A 16,274-nucleotide genomic window follows, 5' to 3' on the forward strand; every position below is an offset into this window, starting at 1 on the left:
TAACAATTCGGGACCAATAATGATTCCTCCACTTTGAGCTGATCATGTTTTGCTGAAGTGTGTTTTCTGTAATTGCTAATGCTCTTTTTACACACACACTGAACAACATGAAGCATTGCTTGGTCACTGGTTGAGCTAAACTGGTATTCTCTAATTGTGTAGTTAAATTTAACAGCTGACAGATATTCAACATAATTCATGTGTGAGAGTCTAACAGAAGGACGGACAAAACCAGTCAAATATCCACTGATCTGAGAACTCTGAGTTCTGCTCATATTTACTACCATTTTCTAAACTATAGCGAATAAACTGATAATGTGAGAAATGTTGAAGGAGTCTGAATAAAGACTCGATCTGATTAGTACTGGTGTGTGTGTGTGTGTGTGCGTGTGTGCGTGCGTGTGTGTGTGCGTGCATGTGCGTGCCTGTGCCTGTGCCTGCGTGTGCGTGTGTGTGTGCCTGTATGTGTGTGTGTGTGTGTGTGTGTGTGCCTGTATGTGTGTGTGTGTGTGTGTGTGTGTGTGTGTGTGTGTGTGTGTGTGTGTGTGTGTGTGTGTGTGTGTGTGTGTGTGTGTGTGTGTGTGTGTGTGTGTGTGTGTGTGTGTGTGTGTGTGTGTGTGTGTGGGCCTGCGTGTGCGTGTGTGTGTGCCTGTATGTGTGTGTGTGTGCAGGAGTGAACGATGGCCATTCATGTGGACGGGCTGCTGGCCATCATCATCTTCTATCTGCTGATCCTGGCGGTCGGGATCTGGGCGGCGTGGAAGAACAAGAACTCCGGGATCTCAGCGGGAACGGACCGCAGCGAGTCCATCATGGTCGGAGGAAGAGACATCGGCCTGTTCGTGGGAGGATTCACCATGACCGGTGAGGGTTCCTCTGACCTTTCACCCTAACCCCAACATCTTCATCACTTTACAGCTGTTATAGAGCTGAACACTGTACAAAGTCATCAGTTCACTTACTTAACTTAAAAACATTTAGAAAACCCGTTGCCCTAAAATGATAAATAAAAGTAAATAAACTTCATACTTAATCTAAAAACATTAAGTAATGTGGAATTGTCAAGTTCACATAACTTAATTTTTCATTTAAAGGCAGTTTGTTTCTAAAACACTTTTTCCCAAATTTGTTTAAACTGCCTTTATTTACCAATACATATCTAAAATGTAAGTACTCTGAAAAGGAGAGTATCAAAGCTGCAGTAAACACAGCTACTCTCTCCATTCGAAACGAATGCACTGATGGGGGGGTTTCTGCTAGTTTCTCAAACTCACCCACCCTGCCTTTAAGCATGAAGTTTATTTACTTAATCATTTTAAGGCAACGGGGAAAATACAAATTTTTTTAAGTAAGTGAACTGAACACTTTTTACAGTGAATTTTCCTGCGAATATGATGAAGGAGTGTTTTACACAATAATACAGAAACAGCGCTGAGATACACAACTGCTGATTTATGACATCATGCACAGTGTTTGGTAATAAAAGGGAAGTTGTTGAATTAGTTTCTTAAAATTGGTTCTTATTTGAATCTTTTGTTTTAAAGGGGTTAATTGTTTCTTCTTAGAAATTGTAATTAAAGTCTTTATGTATTATGCATTATATTCATAATGTACACTATAATGCATTATATCTGTTCATAAATAATTCTGGCCAAAGGTAAAATGCATTATAACATCTGCACTTTCTGAAATTGGTTGTTTGTCGTGTTTTAATGCCTTATATTTTCTAAAGGTGTGATAGTGATTGGATGAGTATTATTATGTATTATAACTGTGGTTATAGATGTTCATACAGTGCATTATAAGCTGCAGAATTACTGCATTACATAAAGGCTATAAGGACGGTGTTACTGAGATTGTTAATTATTCTCTCTTTCTTTCTTTCTCTCTCCTAAATATGCTAATTAGAACTGAAAGTATTCAAGAAAGTCATTAACTTGTTCTGTTTGGTTAATTGGCATATTAAAAATGAATGAAATAATCAAGGAATTTCTATAGTGTGTGTAGAGTTATAGTGTGTGTAGAGCTGCACACACACACACACACACACACACACACACACTCACACTCACACTCACTGACAGTGTGAATGTGTGTGTGTGTGTGTGTGTGTGTGTGTGTGTGTGTGTGTGTGTGTGTGTGTGTGTGTGTGTGTGTGTGTGTGTGTGTGTGTGTGTGTGTGTGTGTGTGTGTGATGACCGTGTGTGTGTTGATGACCGTGTGTGTGTGTGTGTGTGTGTGTGTGTGTGTGTGTGTGTGTGTTGATGACCGTGTGTGTGTTGATGACCGTGCGTGTGTGTGTGTGTTGATGACGTGTCTCTGTCTGCAGCCACATGGGTGGGCGGCGGCTACATCAACGGGACAGCGGAGTCTGTGTATCTGCCCGGCTCCGGCTTGGCTTGGGCTCAGGCTCCGTTCGGATACGCGCTCAGTCTGGTCGTGGGTGAGACGCCTTTACACTGATCAGTCCATCATAATTCAGCATTTAAAAGTGTATTACCACATTCAGCACTTTACTGTAATGAAAACGAGATGTTTGTGTCTGTGAGCTTTGAGCTCAGATACAAGCTTCTGTAAAACACAAAAGAATACATCTTGTCAGGCCAGTTTTCAGAGCCACTCTCCAGCATATGAGCTCTGGTTCTGGCTGTGAGCTGCTCTCTCTCTCTCTCTCTCTCTCTCTCTCTCTCTCTCTCTCTCTCTCTCTCTCTCTCTCTCTCTCTCTCTCTCTCGCTCTCTCTCTCTCTCTCTCTCTCTCTCTCAGGCGGGCTGTTCTTCGCCAAGCCCATGCGCTCCCGAGGATACGTGACCATGCTGGACCCGTTCCAGCAGCTCTATGGGAAGAGGATGGGCGGCCTGCTCTTCATCCCTGCGTTACTGGGAGAGATGTTCTGGTCAGCGGCCATCCTGTCAGCGCTGGGTGAGCGCACACACACATACACACACACACAGGTGAAGCTCCAGCCTCCATCAGTCTTCAGTGTGTCTCACCCTCGTCCTCTGCACAGGGGCGACGCTCAGCGTGATCGTGGACATCAACATCAACGTGTCTGTGGTGATCTCGGCGCTGATCGCGGTCTTCTACACGCTGGTCGGAGGACTGTACTCTGTGGCCTACACTGATGTTGTCCAGCTCTTCTGCATTTTTCTGGGTTTGGTGAGTCTTCTCTACAAACTTATAACGTCTCGGTTACGTATGAAACCCTAGTTCCCCGAAGAGGGAACGAAACGCTGCGTCAAAATGCTGGGGGAACGCCCCTGAGTGATTGCATCATGAAGCACGTATGGAATCAGTCCAGTGGTGTGACGAGATGTCATAGGCGGGTGACGTCATCGACCAGGAAACTATAAAGTACACCTGAACCAAATATCGTCAGCTTCTGATAGGCAAGTCAATCACAGGCATGCAGGGAGTATGGCAGCGTCTCGTTCGCTCTTCAGGGAACCAGTGTTACATACGTAACCGAGACGTTCCCTTTCAAGGGAACTCGAGCTGCGTCGAGACGCTGTGGGAACACTATACCCACTCCGCCATAATAACCAATGCCTGTGTGTGTTAAATTTGTGCGCACATTCGGACGAAAGCACCTGCGCCCCTGGAATGGAGCAAAAGTCAAGATCATAAAACCTCACGAATGTGTGCAGTGAAGACCAGCCTACCGTATCATATACATCCTGGAGGGAAACTCCTGACAATAAAGCTTTAGAAGCAGTCATAGTCCTAGTGGAGTGAGCTCATACAGCCAAAGGCGAAGGCTGACCAGCTGACTCATAAGAAACTGAGATATCCTCGACCACCCACTTGCCCATTCTCTGCTTAGATGCAGGGTACCCTTTCCTGGGTGACCCAAAGCAAATGAACAACTGTTCAGACTTCAACCACAGGGCAGCTCTGTGGACATAAGCATCTAGTGCCCTCACCGGGCAGAGCAGATTTAGCTTCTCTTGGTCTGACGTCAAAAAAGGAGGAGGACAGAAAGCCTGCAGTTCCATTGGTCTAACAATATTAGTAGGGACCATGGGAACATAGCCCGCCCTCAGGTGACGAAAGGCCTTCACCATACCAGGCGAACATTCCAGGCACAAGGGAAATCCCGAAAGTGCTTGAATGGCTCCAATCCTCTTGAGAGACGAATTTGCAAGGAGAAAGATGGTCTTAAGAGTGAAAAACTTCTCAGCAACTTCCTCAATGGGCTCGAACGGAGCTAGAGAGAGGCCTACTAAAACAATAGCCAAATCCCAAGTCGGTACCCTCGTGCGGACTGCTGGCCTCAGCCTCAAAGTGCCACGAAGGAAACGAGTTATTACTGGGTGTCTCCCCAAAGATCCCCCACTCAAAGGGACGTGGTAAGCAGCTAAGGCCACCACGTACACCTTCAGTGTGGAGGGGGATAACCCTGCGGAGAGGCGCTCCTGCAGGAACTCCAGCACTGCACCCAGCGGGCAGCTAACCGGGTCCCGCTGGTGCTCTCTGCACCAGGAAGTGAATAATCTCCACTTCAAGGCGTAGAGTTTCCTCGTGGAGGGACCTCTGGAGTGGAGGATGGTCTCAACAACCTCAGTTGGAAGACCTTAACTTATGAGCTGGGCCCCTACTGTTTGTACTGTATTTCTTTCAATTATTCTTATTTCTTTTGATTATTTTAATTTCTTTTATGTAAAGCACTTAGAATTACCATTGTGTATGGAATGTGCTATATAAATAGACTTGTCTTGTCTTGCCTTGCCTTGCCTTGCCTTGCCTTGCCTTGCCTTTAGAGGCTAGGCCCACAGCTTCCACAGTTCTGGGCGGGCGTGAAGGATCGACCCACTCGCCAGTGAGAGTAGGTCCCCCCTGATCGGAATCTCCAGAGGAGAGCCATTGAGGAGAGACACTAGGTCCGAGAACCATACTCTGGCCGGCCAGAACGGGGCTACTAGCCGTAGACTGACCGGCGAACTCTCTCCAGAACTCCTGGGAGCAGAGCAATCGGGGGAAATGTTTACAGACGTGACCTCTGCCACATCTGTACCATAGCGTCCAGCCCCAGAGGGGCTGCGTGGCTGAGAGGGAACCACTGTGGATAATGTGTCGTCTCTTGGGATGCTAATAGGTCTACTTCCGCTCGACTGAAGTTCTCCCATAGCAGCTCCACCACATCAGGGTGAAGTCTCCATTCCCAGGCCTCGGCCCCTGCCTCAACAGGATGATCTAAATACCCAGGGATGTAAAATGCCTTTCGAGAGAGCAACTTCCCTTGGGTCCACAGGAGGATCTGGTGAGCCACTTGTATATGGGGCGCGACCGCAGACCCACCTGATGGTTTATATTTGAGACCCCCGATGTGTTGTCTGAACGAACAAGCACATGATGGCCCTTCAGGTCTGGGAGGAAGTGTTTTAGAGCCTGGAACACCGCCAACATTTCTAGACAATTTAAATGCCACGAGAGATGATGGTCCACAGACCCTGAGCTGGGCATCCACTCATGATCGCCTCCCAACCCGTGAGAGATCATCCGTCGTTAGCGTGACCCCGAGCCACGGGTAACGCGAGCCGAACCGCCCTCCTCGAAGAGTGATCGGCGGGAGCGCAGCGTTCTCAATGACAGCCGCTCACAATGCTCACATTCAACTCCCTCGAGAGCTGACTGGGCATGCTGCATTCCCAAGCACACAACACATATTTGGTGTGTATCCCCACCCGTGAGATAACGAGTGCAAGGATGAACAAACTTCCTAAAATGCTGTTCGCTCGCCATTATATTGTTTTTTCTTTTATAATAAATATATATGGTGAAAAACTCCTGCTTAGCAACTTCTGAGGACAAGCAAAAACACCAGAGTCAATGATTCACACACAGAGCGCTTGCTGAAGACACAGAAGCTGATGCTGTTTGGTTCAGGTGTGCTTTATAGTTTCCTGGTCGATGACGTCACCCGCCATTGAGTCTCTAGTCGTTTTTGCTTGTTTCGTCCCCACAGTGAAAGTAATGTAAATGTATGAAGTTTCTGAATTAAACGCACAGTGAAATCAGTTCATGCGGTCTAATGTGTTGCTGGATTATGGGATTATTGTAAGACCTTGATAAAAATAATATAGAGCTGTACATTTTATAAAGACAGAGGAATAAATCTTATTTGCTCAAGATGATTCCTAAATATTTTCATTTTCTGTGGTTATCAACAGTTTTTATTAATAATGTATCTTTTATCGTCATTCTAGATGCACTTATGCTTTAAACTACCAAAGGAATTAAATTCCTTTAATTCTTCAAATTTCAAAGGGTCTTCCATCAGCAAAACAGCAGTAGCAAACATGAATTTACCATGAACTATTGATTCAGCTTGTGCTTTTTGTCTTTTTATATAACAAAATAATAGAGCAACTGGGCGGATGGGTTTGTTATTAGAGTATGAAATAATCTGCACCATGATTTCATGGCATGCCACTCCATCTTTAATAAGCCACAGTATTGATGTTAATCTAGTGGGGTTGATGATCATTGAGAGAGTGATATCCCTGACGGTGTGTGAATGTGTGTATCCAGTGGATCAGCGTGCCGTTCGCTCTGTCCAGTCCTGCCGTGTCGGACATCGGAGTGACGGCCGTCACCGCAGTGTTTCAGCCTCCGTGGCTCGGAGAGATCGACCCGTCCGACGGCTGGATATGGGCCGATAACTTCTGCCTTCTCGTAAGTCTGTGCGCTAACTCATGCTTCTCAGTGATGGGTTTACATCAGCGCATGAGACATAAGAGTAGGGCTTATTTTAATGACTATATTGCATGGAAAATGCACACGCACACACACGCACACACGATCATCAACACACATACACACACACACACACACTCACACTGACAATCATCACACACACACACACACACACACTCTCACTGACAAAATCTTCAACACACACACACACACACATACACACACTTACACACTCACTAACACAATCATCAACACACACTTACACACACACACACTGACACAATCATCAACACGCACACACACTTGCATCTTCCTGCATTTTGTCATTCTTTTGCCAGTTTCCACAACCGCTCCACACTGACTGAGGCCATCTAACACTGATAGTGCTGAATCATATCCCGTAGTCTATTGGTATCTGTGTAGGGTTAGTGGAGTCTGATTGATGACGACCCGATCCTGCTGCTGTTTCAGTGTGTGTGTGTGTGTGTGTGTGTGTGTGTGCAGATGCTGGGCGGGATCCCGTGGCAGGTGTATTTCCAGCGGGTTCTCTCGGCCTCCTCTGCTAGTTATGCTCAAGTCCTGTCGTTCCTGGCCGCTTTCGGCTGTCTCGTCATGGCCATCCCGTCCGTCCTGATCGGGGCCATCGGGGCCTCCACAGGTAGAAACCTTCCCTCTCTCTCTTCAAACCAACACGGAAGTGCCTTAACCTGCAGTTCCTCCTCTGGCCACTAGAGGCCGGCTGCAGAAGAGACTCAATCCCATAGACCCGCATGTTAAAATGCCCAACTTTACAGCAGAAAAACCAAGGGGGTAATCCATCGACCGGAAGTTGAAGCCGGCCGGGCACCGCCATCTTGTAGCAGAACTTCACTTGCGTTAGCATTTCCATTGACTCCCATTCATTTTGGCGTCACTTTGACAGCGAATAACTTTACATCTGAGGCGTTTAAAGACTCCATTTGTCCATTATTTATTTCTAAAGAAACACGACAATGTATAAAGGGCTCCATTACCTTCTATGTTACATTATGGCCCCGTAGAAACAGATTTTGTAAAAATAGGCTAACGATTGCGTCATAACCACTCGACTCTCTGTCGCGCTGTACAGAAGTTACCGTACAGACAGGAGGAGAAGCTCGCAGGCGATCGGGGGGACGTCCCGTCAAGGGAGTAGATAATGAGTCCATAAAAGCAACGGAATACTTACTCCTGCTCACTCACGCCAAAGAACTCTTTGCTCAAGTTCCCCATCTCTGCAAGATTAACGTTGGCAATTTCCACGCACAGCTACTAGAAGATTAACGTCTGTCAGACAGGTTGCTCACGTCATCAAGCTTAGTTTGAGTCGGTTTGAGTCTGCGCGTCAGGAACGGAAGTGCCCAAAAATCGCTAAAAATGGGCTTCAACTGTCTCAACTGAGTTCCAATGAGATGGCTCTGTCCATTTCTTATACTGTCTATGAGAAAAACACGTTTACAGCCTGGTGCGTAAAGTGGTTTTGGTCTATATAGCTAATTCTGCCCTTCATGATGACTGTGGGGGGGTATTTTTAACACTCATCCGTTTAATATTACATATTACTCCTTAAATTTCTGCATAATTGAGTGACAGGTGGATTGCCGCTGATGTCACTACTAGCCGCTTGTCTGCTAGTGTTAAGGCTTTATGCTTCTGCGTCGGACCTACGCCGGAGCCTCTACGCTATAGACTATGTTGTCCGCGTTGATGCGCATTTACACGTGCAGAGGGAGCGTGTGAAACCCGAGGGAGCGGTTCTGAAAGGCCAATCACAGCGCTTGCAACCGCGTAAAATTGACGCGTTGTTACATTTTTGGAGAGGTGCGCGTCAGGGTACGCCGAAGGGTACGCGCGCTACACACAGCCTACGCCGTAGCTCCCGCGGGAGGTCGACAGAAGTATAAATTGGGCTTTAGCGTCAGATCACCTCAGATAATCTACGCCCAGTGCTTTGCACAGTCTCTGGCAGAAAGGCGTCCTACAGCAGCTCTGAGATCAGGGATTGACGGGCTGCTGATTCCAGATGTTCCAGGAGTTTCTCTGAATCTACGGGGACTTCATTAATGTTGTTGATCGCAGAGTCTCAGTTAATCAGCAGATGTTTACTGAATGAAGACTGATTCACAAAGGGCATTACATCTTGTACAGCTAAATGAGGCATAGCATGTTTATTTTTTACTATAGATTATATTGCATACAGTAATATATAATTAAAGGAGTAGTTCACTTCAGAATTAACATTGCCTGATAATTTTCTCTCCTCCACGGCATCCAAGATGTTCATGTCTTTCTTTCTTCAGTGGAAAAGAAATTAAAGTTTTTGAGGAACACGTTCCAGGGTTTCTCCATATAGTGACTTCAATGGGGTCCAACGGGTCGAAGGTCCAGATGTGAGTTTCAGTCAAAGTCCTTTTAGGCAAGTCATGCCACTCGGCCACCATCTTGGCAACGCCTCCGGGCAGCTATTTCGGACTAACAAGACCAGGCTCCTATCTAAATGAATGGGCAGAGACCCAGAACTGCACTTTCACTGGTCACCGGGACATAAAAACTGCATGTATACAAACACTAATAAAATATGATAAAAATCGCTGAAAAAGTGTGATGACTTTGCCCCAAAATAAGGTTTAAAACGCCTTTTTCCCCACAGGTTATACTTTTACTGCGCATGCGCAAGGGTTCTCTCGCTCTCTGTCGTGCGCGCGCTACTGCTCGCTCGCTCTAGATTCCGGGAGATTTGAACTAATTTGCGGTCATCAGGGAGCCGCTATCAATCTGTGGGAGACTCCCGGAACTTCCGGGAGACTTGGGAGGTCTGATATTTACACAACTAACACATCAAATCTGCCGCCTTTTCAAACAGTAACATATTTTCCGCTGTCGCAAACCTCAACTGTGTGCATGCGTCGGTGGAACCAGACGATAGGCTTAAATGTTTTCCGGCTTGACTGTTAAAAGCAGACGATTGGCTTTCCAGCTGGAGGGGCGGGGCATGTGCATACAACCGCCATCTTTGGCGTTACGGGTTTTCCCTATATAGTTGTATTAAGGATTGGGGAAGTGGCATGTCTCTATATAAATAGTCTCTGGTTTCAGTGCAGCTTCAGAGTCTCGACACGATCCAGCCGAGGAATAAGAGTCTGATCTAGACAAACCAGCCGACATTTATAACAAAATACACATTTATATACTTATATCCACTAATGCTGGTCTTGCTCTAGCTGTGATGGTAAATGGTAAATGGACTGCATTTATATAGCGCTTTCACAGACCCAATGGCCACCAAAGCGCTTTACATATTCCCTCACATTCACCCACTCATTCATACACCGATGGCGGTGTCAGCCATGCAAGGCGCCATCCAGCTCGTCGGGAGCAGCTGGGGTTAGGTGTCATGCTCATGGACACCTGGTGATGCGACACACATTACATAATCAGGGTGAAAGGTCAAGGTTTCTCCACTCCTTTTCTTGATTTATGTTATTTTATTGTAAAGCACTTTGGAATCAACTTCGGTTGTGTTAAACTTGTGCTCTATAAATAAAACTTGACTTGACTTGACTCTACTTCTACTGTGTGTGTGTGTCATCAGACTGGAACCAGACGTCGTACGGGCCGGTTCCTCCGGTGGAGAAGGACGAGTCGGACATGATTCTGCCCATCGTGCTCCAGCACCTCTGCCCGCCCGCCGTCTCTTTCTTCGGTCTGGGCGCCGTCTCCGCCGCCGTCATGTCCTCCGCCGACTCCTCCATCCTCTCCGCCAGCTCCATGTTCGCCCGCAACATCTACCAGCTCGCTTTCCGGCAGTCCGTGAGTTCCTAATGCCATTAGTCCACTTATGGGTCTCATTACTGTACAAGCAATGTTAAACAAAACCAAAATGTATTCTGTATATATGAACATTATTAGTAGAAACTGAATAGCTGAGTGACCACAAAATACATAAAAAATGTGAACCTGATGTGGGATGTGTTGTACATTAAATGGATGCCAATGTTTTGATGTATAAAGGTGTTTGTTGGGTTGTACCTTTCTGAATAGGGGGTAAGGTTTAAGATGATTATGTGGCAGCTTTACAGAAATGCTTCAGTTTCTTAAAGCCCTTGTTTAGAAGCTTTCCAGGAAAACATGCATGACAAAGACTGTGGTGAAGAAAACGGAGAGAAAAAGCCTGTAGAGAGAGAGAGAAAACGAGACCACGATTGTCTTTAGATCTGCCAGTTCTTCATGTTGTGCCAGTGACATTTGTTTTGTCTGATCAAATGCGTACAAATCCTAAATCATATTGTAGATTATGATGGCAGGATTTGAAGTGCTTCAATTTGTCACTCGCAAAACAGTGGAACTGTTGTGTTTGCAATGCTTTTACTTCCACTGAGGGAAACTGTGTGTTTAAGGTGCACTCAGTGTGTGTTTGCTAAAGAAAATCAATCATCGAATTACGTGCGATAAGGACTTTACACATATCAGTCTTCAAGAAACAAATGTTTCATTCACAACTTGTATGAGCGTAAATACAGAAGTCACATGACCTCAACATCAGCATCACTAAGCCTTCATAACTCTTTCAGTCTTCACTTGTCAACAATGGAGCCAGACCTGGATGTTCAGATAGGTCACAACATTAAAGCAGCACTAAGTAGGAATTCCGCTTTTGTCAAACAGCGACCCCTAGAGTCGCTGTGGAGTACTTGTACTGTCGTGAATAGCACTCACGCAGAGATGGCTCGCACTCACGGCCGGATCCCCTCCCCCTGTACACCAGTACCTGTTCAGTAGGATGGACGCTGTAACGAGTGGAAATAAGGTGTGGCCCCTTTAAGAGCTGCGCGCGCCCTGTTTAAAGGGTCACTCCACCCATTTGCATTAAGAGGTCCATTGTTAGACAACCAGTCATACTATTGAATGGTCGTGCAACATTCTTTCATTTTCCCCTGAGACGAGAGAAATCTACTATTTACCTTTTTCACTTCCTCCTACAATGACGCAAAAATCGTCATTTGACGTCATTGTAGGAGGAAGTGTAAAAAGGGGGGATTTCTGTATAGACTACAAGCACAAATTCCCACCCTTTCAAACCCGCCCATAGGGGGTTGTGCCTAATGCGCTAACAGAGCTATTACAGATCAGTGGGTGGGACTTCACTTGCAGATACTGAAAGCAATATCAGCCATCTTGTTTATAAGCTAAGCTAACAAGCGCTGTGGATATAGGAAGTTACGACAATGACGGAAGAAACTAAACATGATATGGAAGAAGAGGATTTTGAAATTCTGCTGCTCGAATCCGCTGTTCGTGGCTATCTTTACGAGCCCCAATATAGTGAAGAGCAGCTGAGGCTGATGGAGAACCAGGAGGCGGCTGCCTGTCGCGGACGAGGAGCCCGGACTGGCTCGAGCTGGGCGGACTGCTGGTGCCTGTGCTCTCGCTGTGCGCTACGGACACAGATAGAGTCCGTCTGCTGCAGAGAATTTCAACAAGGCAGTTTCTCCTGGACGAAATCTCTGAATCAGACGACCACACGGACGTTTGTGTTGTGATGTGAACCATCCTAGTTTCGCCTGACTGAACATGCAGGTATCATGCAATAATTCACCATATAGAAAGAAATACAAACGAGTAATTCACTAATGAGTTTGCCAATGTAACGGGGTTCGTTGTTGTGGGAAGAAGGAGGCTGGAACCGGCGAACATTTAAACGTTTTAATAGTAAAATAAACAAATACAAAACAAAAGTATAAGCCAGCTGGCCACACACAACAGAAACAAAACATAAAATCAGGCCTGTTCCTTTTGTGCTTCCGCTCCTCCGTGAGAGATATGAGACCGCTGCACAGGTGCCATTCATTATCACTCGCGTCATCCTCTCACGTCCCTCGCCCTCGTCCTGCTCGCCACAACTAACTAGACATTTTTTGTGAAATGAATTTTAAACTCATTTGGCAGCTAGCCTTCTTGTAGACGGAAGAGCGATTTCTCTGATGTTTGCGCTGTTCTGGATTAGTGGGAGTGGCTTGCGGAGCTGTGCAACATGGTGCATTGTGGGAGTTGTTGTCTTACATACAAATGCGCCCCAAAGTTATTTTCTGTCTTTTCTCGGTCAAGAGGGCACCAAATTTAAAATTTCTTTTACATTTCGACTACATATATAACCCACTTTCAATAAAGATTAATGTTGAAATGGGTGGAGTGACCCTTTAACTGTCGGCAGTCTGTATTGTATGCGCGCCCAACACCACATGTATACGGCGCCGGGTAATTTCAGTTTGATGCTTATTTTATCAGAATTTTATCAGATCTGTTTTTTGCCGTAAAGCAATTCGTTACCTCGCGAGACCTGATGTCACACGATACTTCCTAACACTGAGGCCGGCGGCTCGCCGGCCCAAAGTTGCAAGGGTGGTTTTGCGGCTCACAGGCACCAGGGGGGTGCGAGACGACCACCATTCAACACGAAATCAGTAATATAAACATTACAATGGCTCCAAATCTGTTCGGATAAGGTAAAAAAGTTACTTAGTTCACCTTTAACCAATATTATAAAACGGTTAATTCCTGTCCTTGATTCTGATTGGTCGATAGCTGTGTTTTATTCACGATAAACCGCTTCATCCTACGGTTCTATGTATCACTACTCAACACCCCTAGCAACCACTCTTAGCAACGTAAACATATGTTTGTTCTCATTGATATTGTTCACTGAAACTTACATGGAGTATTGTGAGAGATCGAGTGAGCGAGTGTTCCTGCATTTACAGTAGATATAGCATCTTCCTTCAGGTCAGTCCTATATTCGTAATAAAATATCCATTTGGATGTCCACCGTCATATCTTGTCCTTTTAAAAGTTAAGGGGATTTCCCGTGACACGTTAGTCATTTATCAGTTGCGTCTTGCTTCTCCTTGTTCACAAGTTTCAGTTCTTTCAATATAAAGTCTTCTCTACTGACTGACTCACTCATAAAGACAGTCTTTGCCGCCATCTAATGGAGAAATTATGTACTTTCTGTTGCTTTTCACGATCAGGGTGGGACTATTTTTTCCAGTGGAAGAAAGGCTTTTAGTGATTTTACTTGATGAAAGTTGCATTGATACATATTTTTTGGCTTTAATATTTGTGTTGGGGATTGACCATATTATATAAAGCAATAAGGTACTCGAGACTGTGGTGTACGGTGAATAACTCACTGCTGACTCCGCTTCGTGTCGTGCCTAACAACGCCCTTCAGCCGGGACTTATTCACCGTACAGCACAGCCTCGAGTACCTTATTGCTTACGGATAATGTGCACTGATGAGTCGTTGCCAGTAACGGCACGAGCGCAGTGAACGGGTCCGCCCTGACGTCATGTCTTGTGTGTGCGTGTCTCCGGCAGGCGTCGGACCGAGAGATCGTGTGGGTGATGCGGATCACCATCTTCGTGTTCGGAGCGCTGGCCACGGCCATGGCCCTGCTGACGGGCTCCGTGTACGGCCTGTGGTACCTGAGCTCGGACCTGGTGTACGTCATCATCTTCCCTCAGCTGCTCTGCGTGCTGTTCGTCAAGGGCACCAACACCTACGGGTCGGTGGCGGGGTACGTGTTCGGGCTCCTGCTGCGGGTCGGCGGAGGCGAGCCGTACCTCCGGCTGCCTCCCTTCATCTACTATCCCGGCTGGCGGCCGCGGGAGAAGCAGCACCGCCTGACGCTGGAGGTGGAGCGCTACGTGGAGCAGAGGTTCCCCTACAAGACCGTCTCCATGCTCGCCTCGCTTCTGAGCAACGCCGCCTTCTCCTATCTGGCCAAATACCTGTTCGAAAGCGGCACTCTCTCGCCCAAGTACGACTTCCTGGACGCAGTGCTTTCCAAACACAGCAAGGAGACGATGGACAAGACGACGCTCGTCACGCACGACAACATCGTCCTGTCAGAGCTGGCTGCGGTGAAGCCCAGGCACGGAAGCTCTCTAGCGGGAACGTTCGTGAACACAGACGTGCTGACGGACGAGGACACCGTCAGCCCAGACCCCGACACCCGGCACCAGCAGAGACACTGCTGAAGACGACGGCAGCGAGGACACAAGAGGGAACACTGGGCGAAACTAGTTGGACATTTATCATAAGGTGACGTGACCTTTTGTGAAACAAGCTTACGTTTATTCACTTTTTTCTGCTTAGAATACAACTGTTATAGAACACCATGATTTCAAAGGCGTCGGCTACTGTATGTGCTCTAGATCCTCATGTCTCGTATTAGTGTACAGTGAAAGCAGTCAGTGGCTGTCAAGCTCCAAAGATGACAGAAAAGTGTGCGCACTATATTCCAATTCCAATATTAGCTGTCTTAAAGTGGCCCTAGTATGCTTTTTGGGATATTCCCTTTCATGTAGTGTTTAATACAGCTGTTTGTGAATGTAAAAGATCCACAAAGTTTCAAAGATAAATAGAGTTTTCATCTCCTAAAAGAAAAAAGTGATTCTGAACTGAAACGAGTCGTCAGTAATTCAGTCTCACTTCCTGCTGAACCTGTAGATGTGTACCTAATTTGCATAATGCCCATCTGTGGTCTTGATAGGCTGAACAGCGTCTCTTAGCTCCGCCCTCAAACACTGTTGTGTATCTGCGACTGGAAGAGGTTGGTTCTTGTTGTTCGTGTCGAGAAGACGCTGTTTTCTGCTGACAAAGCAAATCCACTTTGATGAGATTGTAAAACCCACGTCATCGTTACTGTTCGTATCACTGTGATCAAGAGCTGAGATTCAGATATGATAATGAGTGTTTGCTTTCTGACCAATCACAGCGGAGCAGCTCTCAGAGAGGCGGGGCTTAGAGAGACTGAATCTTCAATCGAAGCGTTTCAGACACTGAGAGGAAAGAGCTGAAGCTGCAGTGGAGATTGAGGACATTACAGTGTTTCTGACCAATCACAGCAGAGCAGCTCTCAGAGAGGCGGGGCTTAGAGAGACTGAATCTTCACAGAAGCGTTTCAGACACTGAGAGGAAAGAGCTGAAGCTGCAGTGGAGATCATGAGGACATTACAGTGTTTCTGACCAATCACAGCAGAGCAGCTCTCAGAGAGGCGGAGCTTAGAGACTGAATCTTCACAGAAGCGTTTCAGACACTGAGAGGAAAGAGCTGAAGCTGCAGTGGAGATCATGAGGACATTACAGTGTTTCTGACCAATCACAGCAGAGCAGCTCTCAGAGAGGCGGGGCTTAGAGAGACTGAATCTTCACAGAAGCGTTTCAGACACTGAGAGGAAAGAGCTGAAGCTGCAGTGGAGATCATGAGGACATTACAGTGTTTCTGACCAATCACAGCAGAGCAGCTCTCAGAGAGGCGGGGCTTAGAGAGACTGAATCTTCACAGAAGCGTTTCAGACACTGAGAGGAAAGAGCTGAAGCTGCAGTGGAGATCATGAGGACATTACAGTGTTTCTGACCAATCACAGCAGAGCAGCTCTCAGAGAGGCGGGGCTTAGAGAGACTGAATCTTCACAGAAGCGTTTCAGACACTGAGAGGAAAGAGCTGAAGCTGCAGTGGAGATCATGAGGACATTACAGTGTTTTTGATCTTGTTGTAGG

The 16,274-nt window shown here is 46.4% G+C and overlaps 1 protein-coding gene across 1 annotated transcript; it reads left to right on the forward strand.

Annotated features, from left to right (window-relative positions):
* Window positions 1-674: 674 nt before the first annotated feature.
* Window positions 675-14,749, forward strand: LOC130068970 (high-affinity choline transporter 1). Its single transcript, XM_056232627.1, has 8 exons — window positions 675-864; window positions 2,330-2,443; window positions 2,765-2,920; window positions 3,009-3,157; window positions 6,530-6,673; window positions 7,199-7,352; window positions 10,305-10,522; window positions 14,087-14,749. The coding sequence occupies exons 1-8, from the start codon at window positions 681-683 to the stop codon at window positions 14,747-14,749; spliced, it is 1,782 nt and encodes a 593-aa protein (XP_056088602.1). The 5' UTR covers window positions 675-680.
* The last annotated feature ends 1,525 nt before the right edge of the window (window positions 14,750-16,274 follow it).

This window comes from Rhinichthys klamathensis, unplaced genomic scaffold (genome assembly GCF_029890125.1).
Source record: "Rhinichthys klamathensis goyatoka isolate OS25496 unplaced genomic scaffold, OSU_Roscu_1.1 h1tg000350l_1, whole genome shotgun sequence".
Lineage (NCBI taxonomy): Eukaryota > Metazoa > Chordata > Actinopteri > Cypriniformes > Leuciscidae > Rhinichthys > Rhinichthys klamathensis.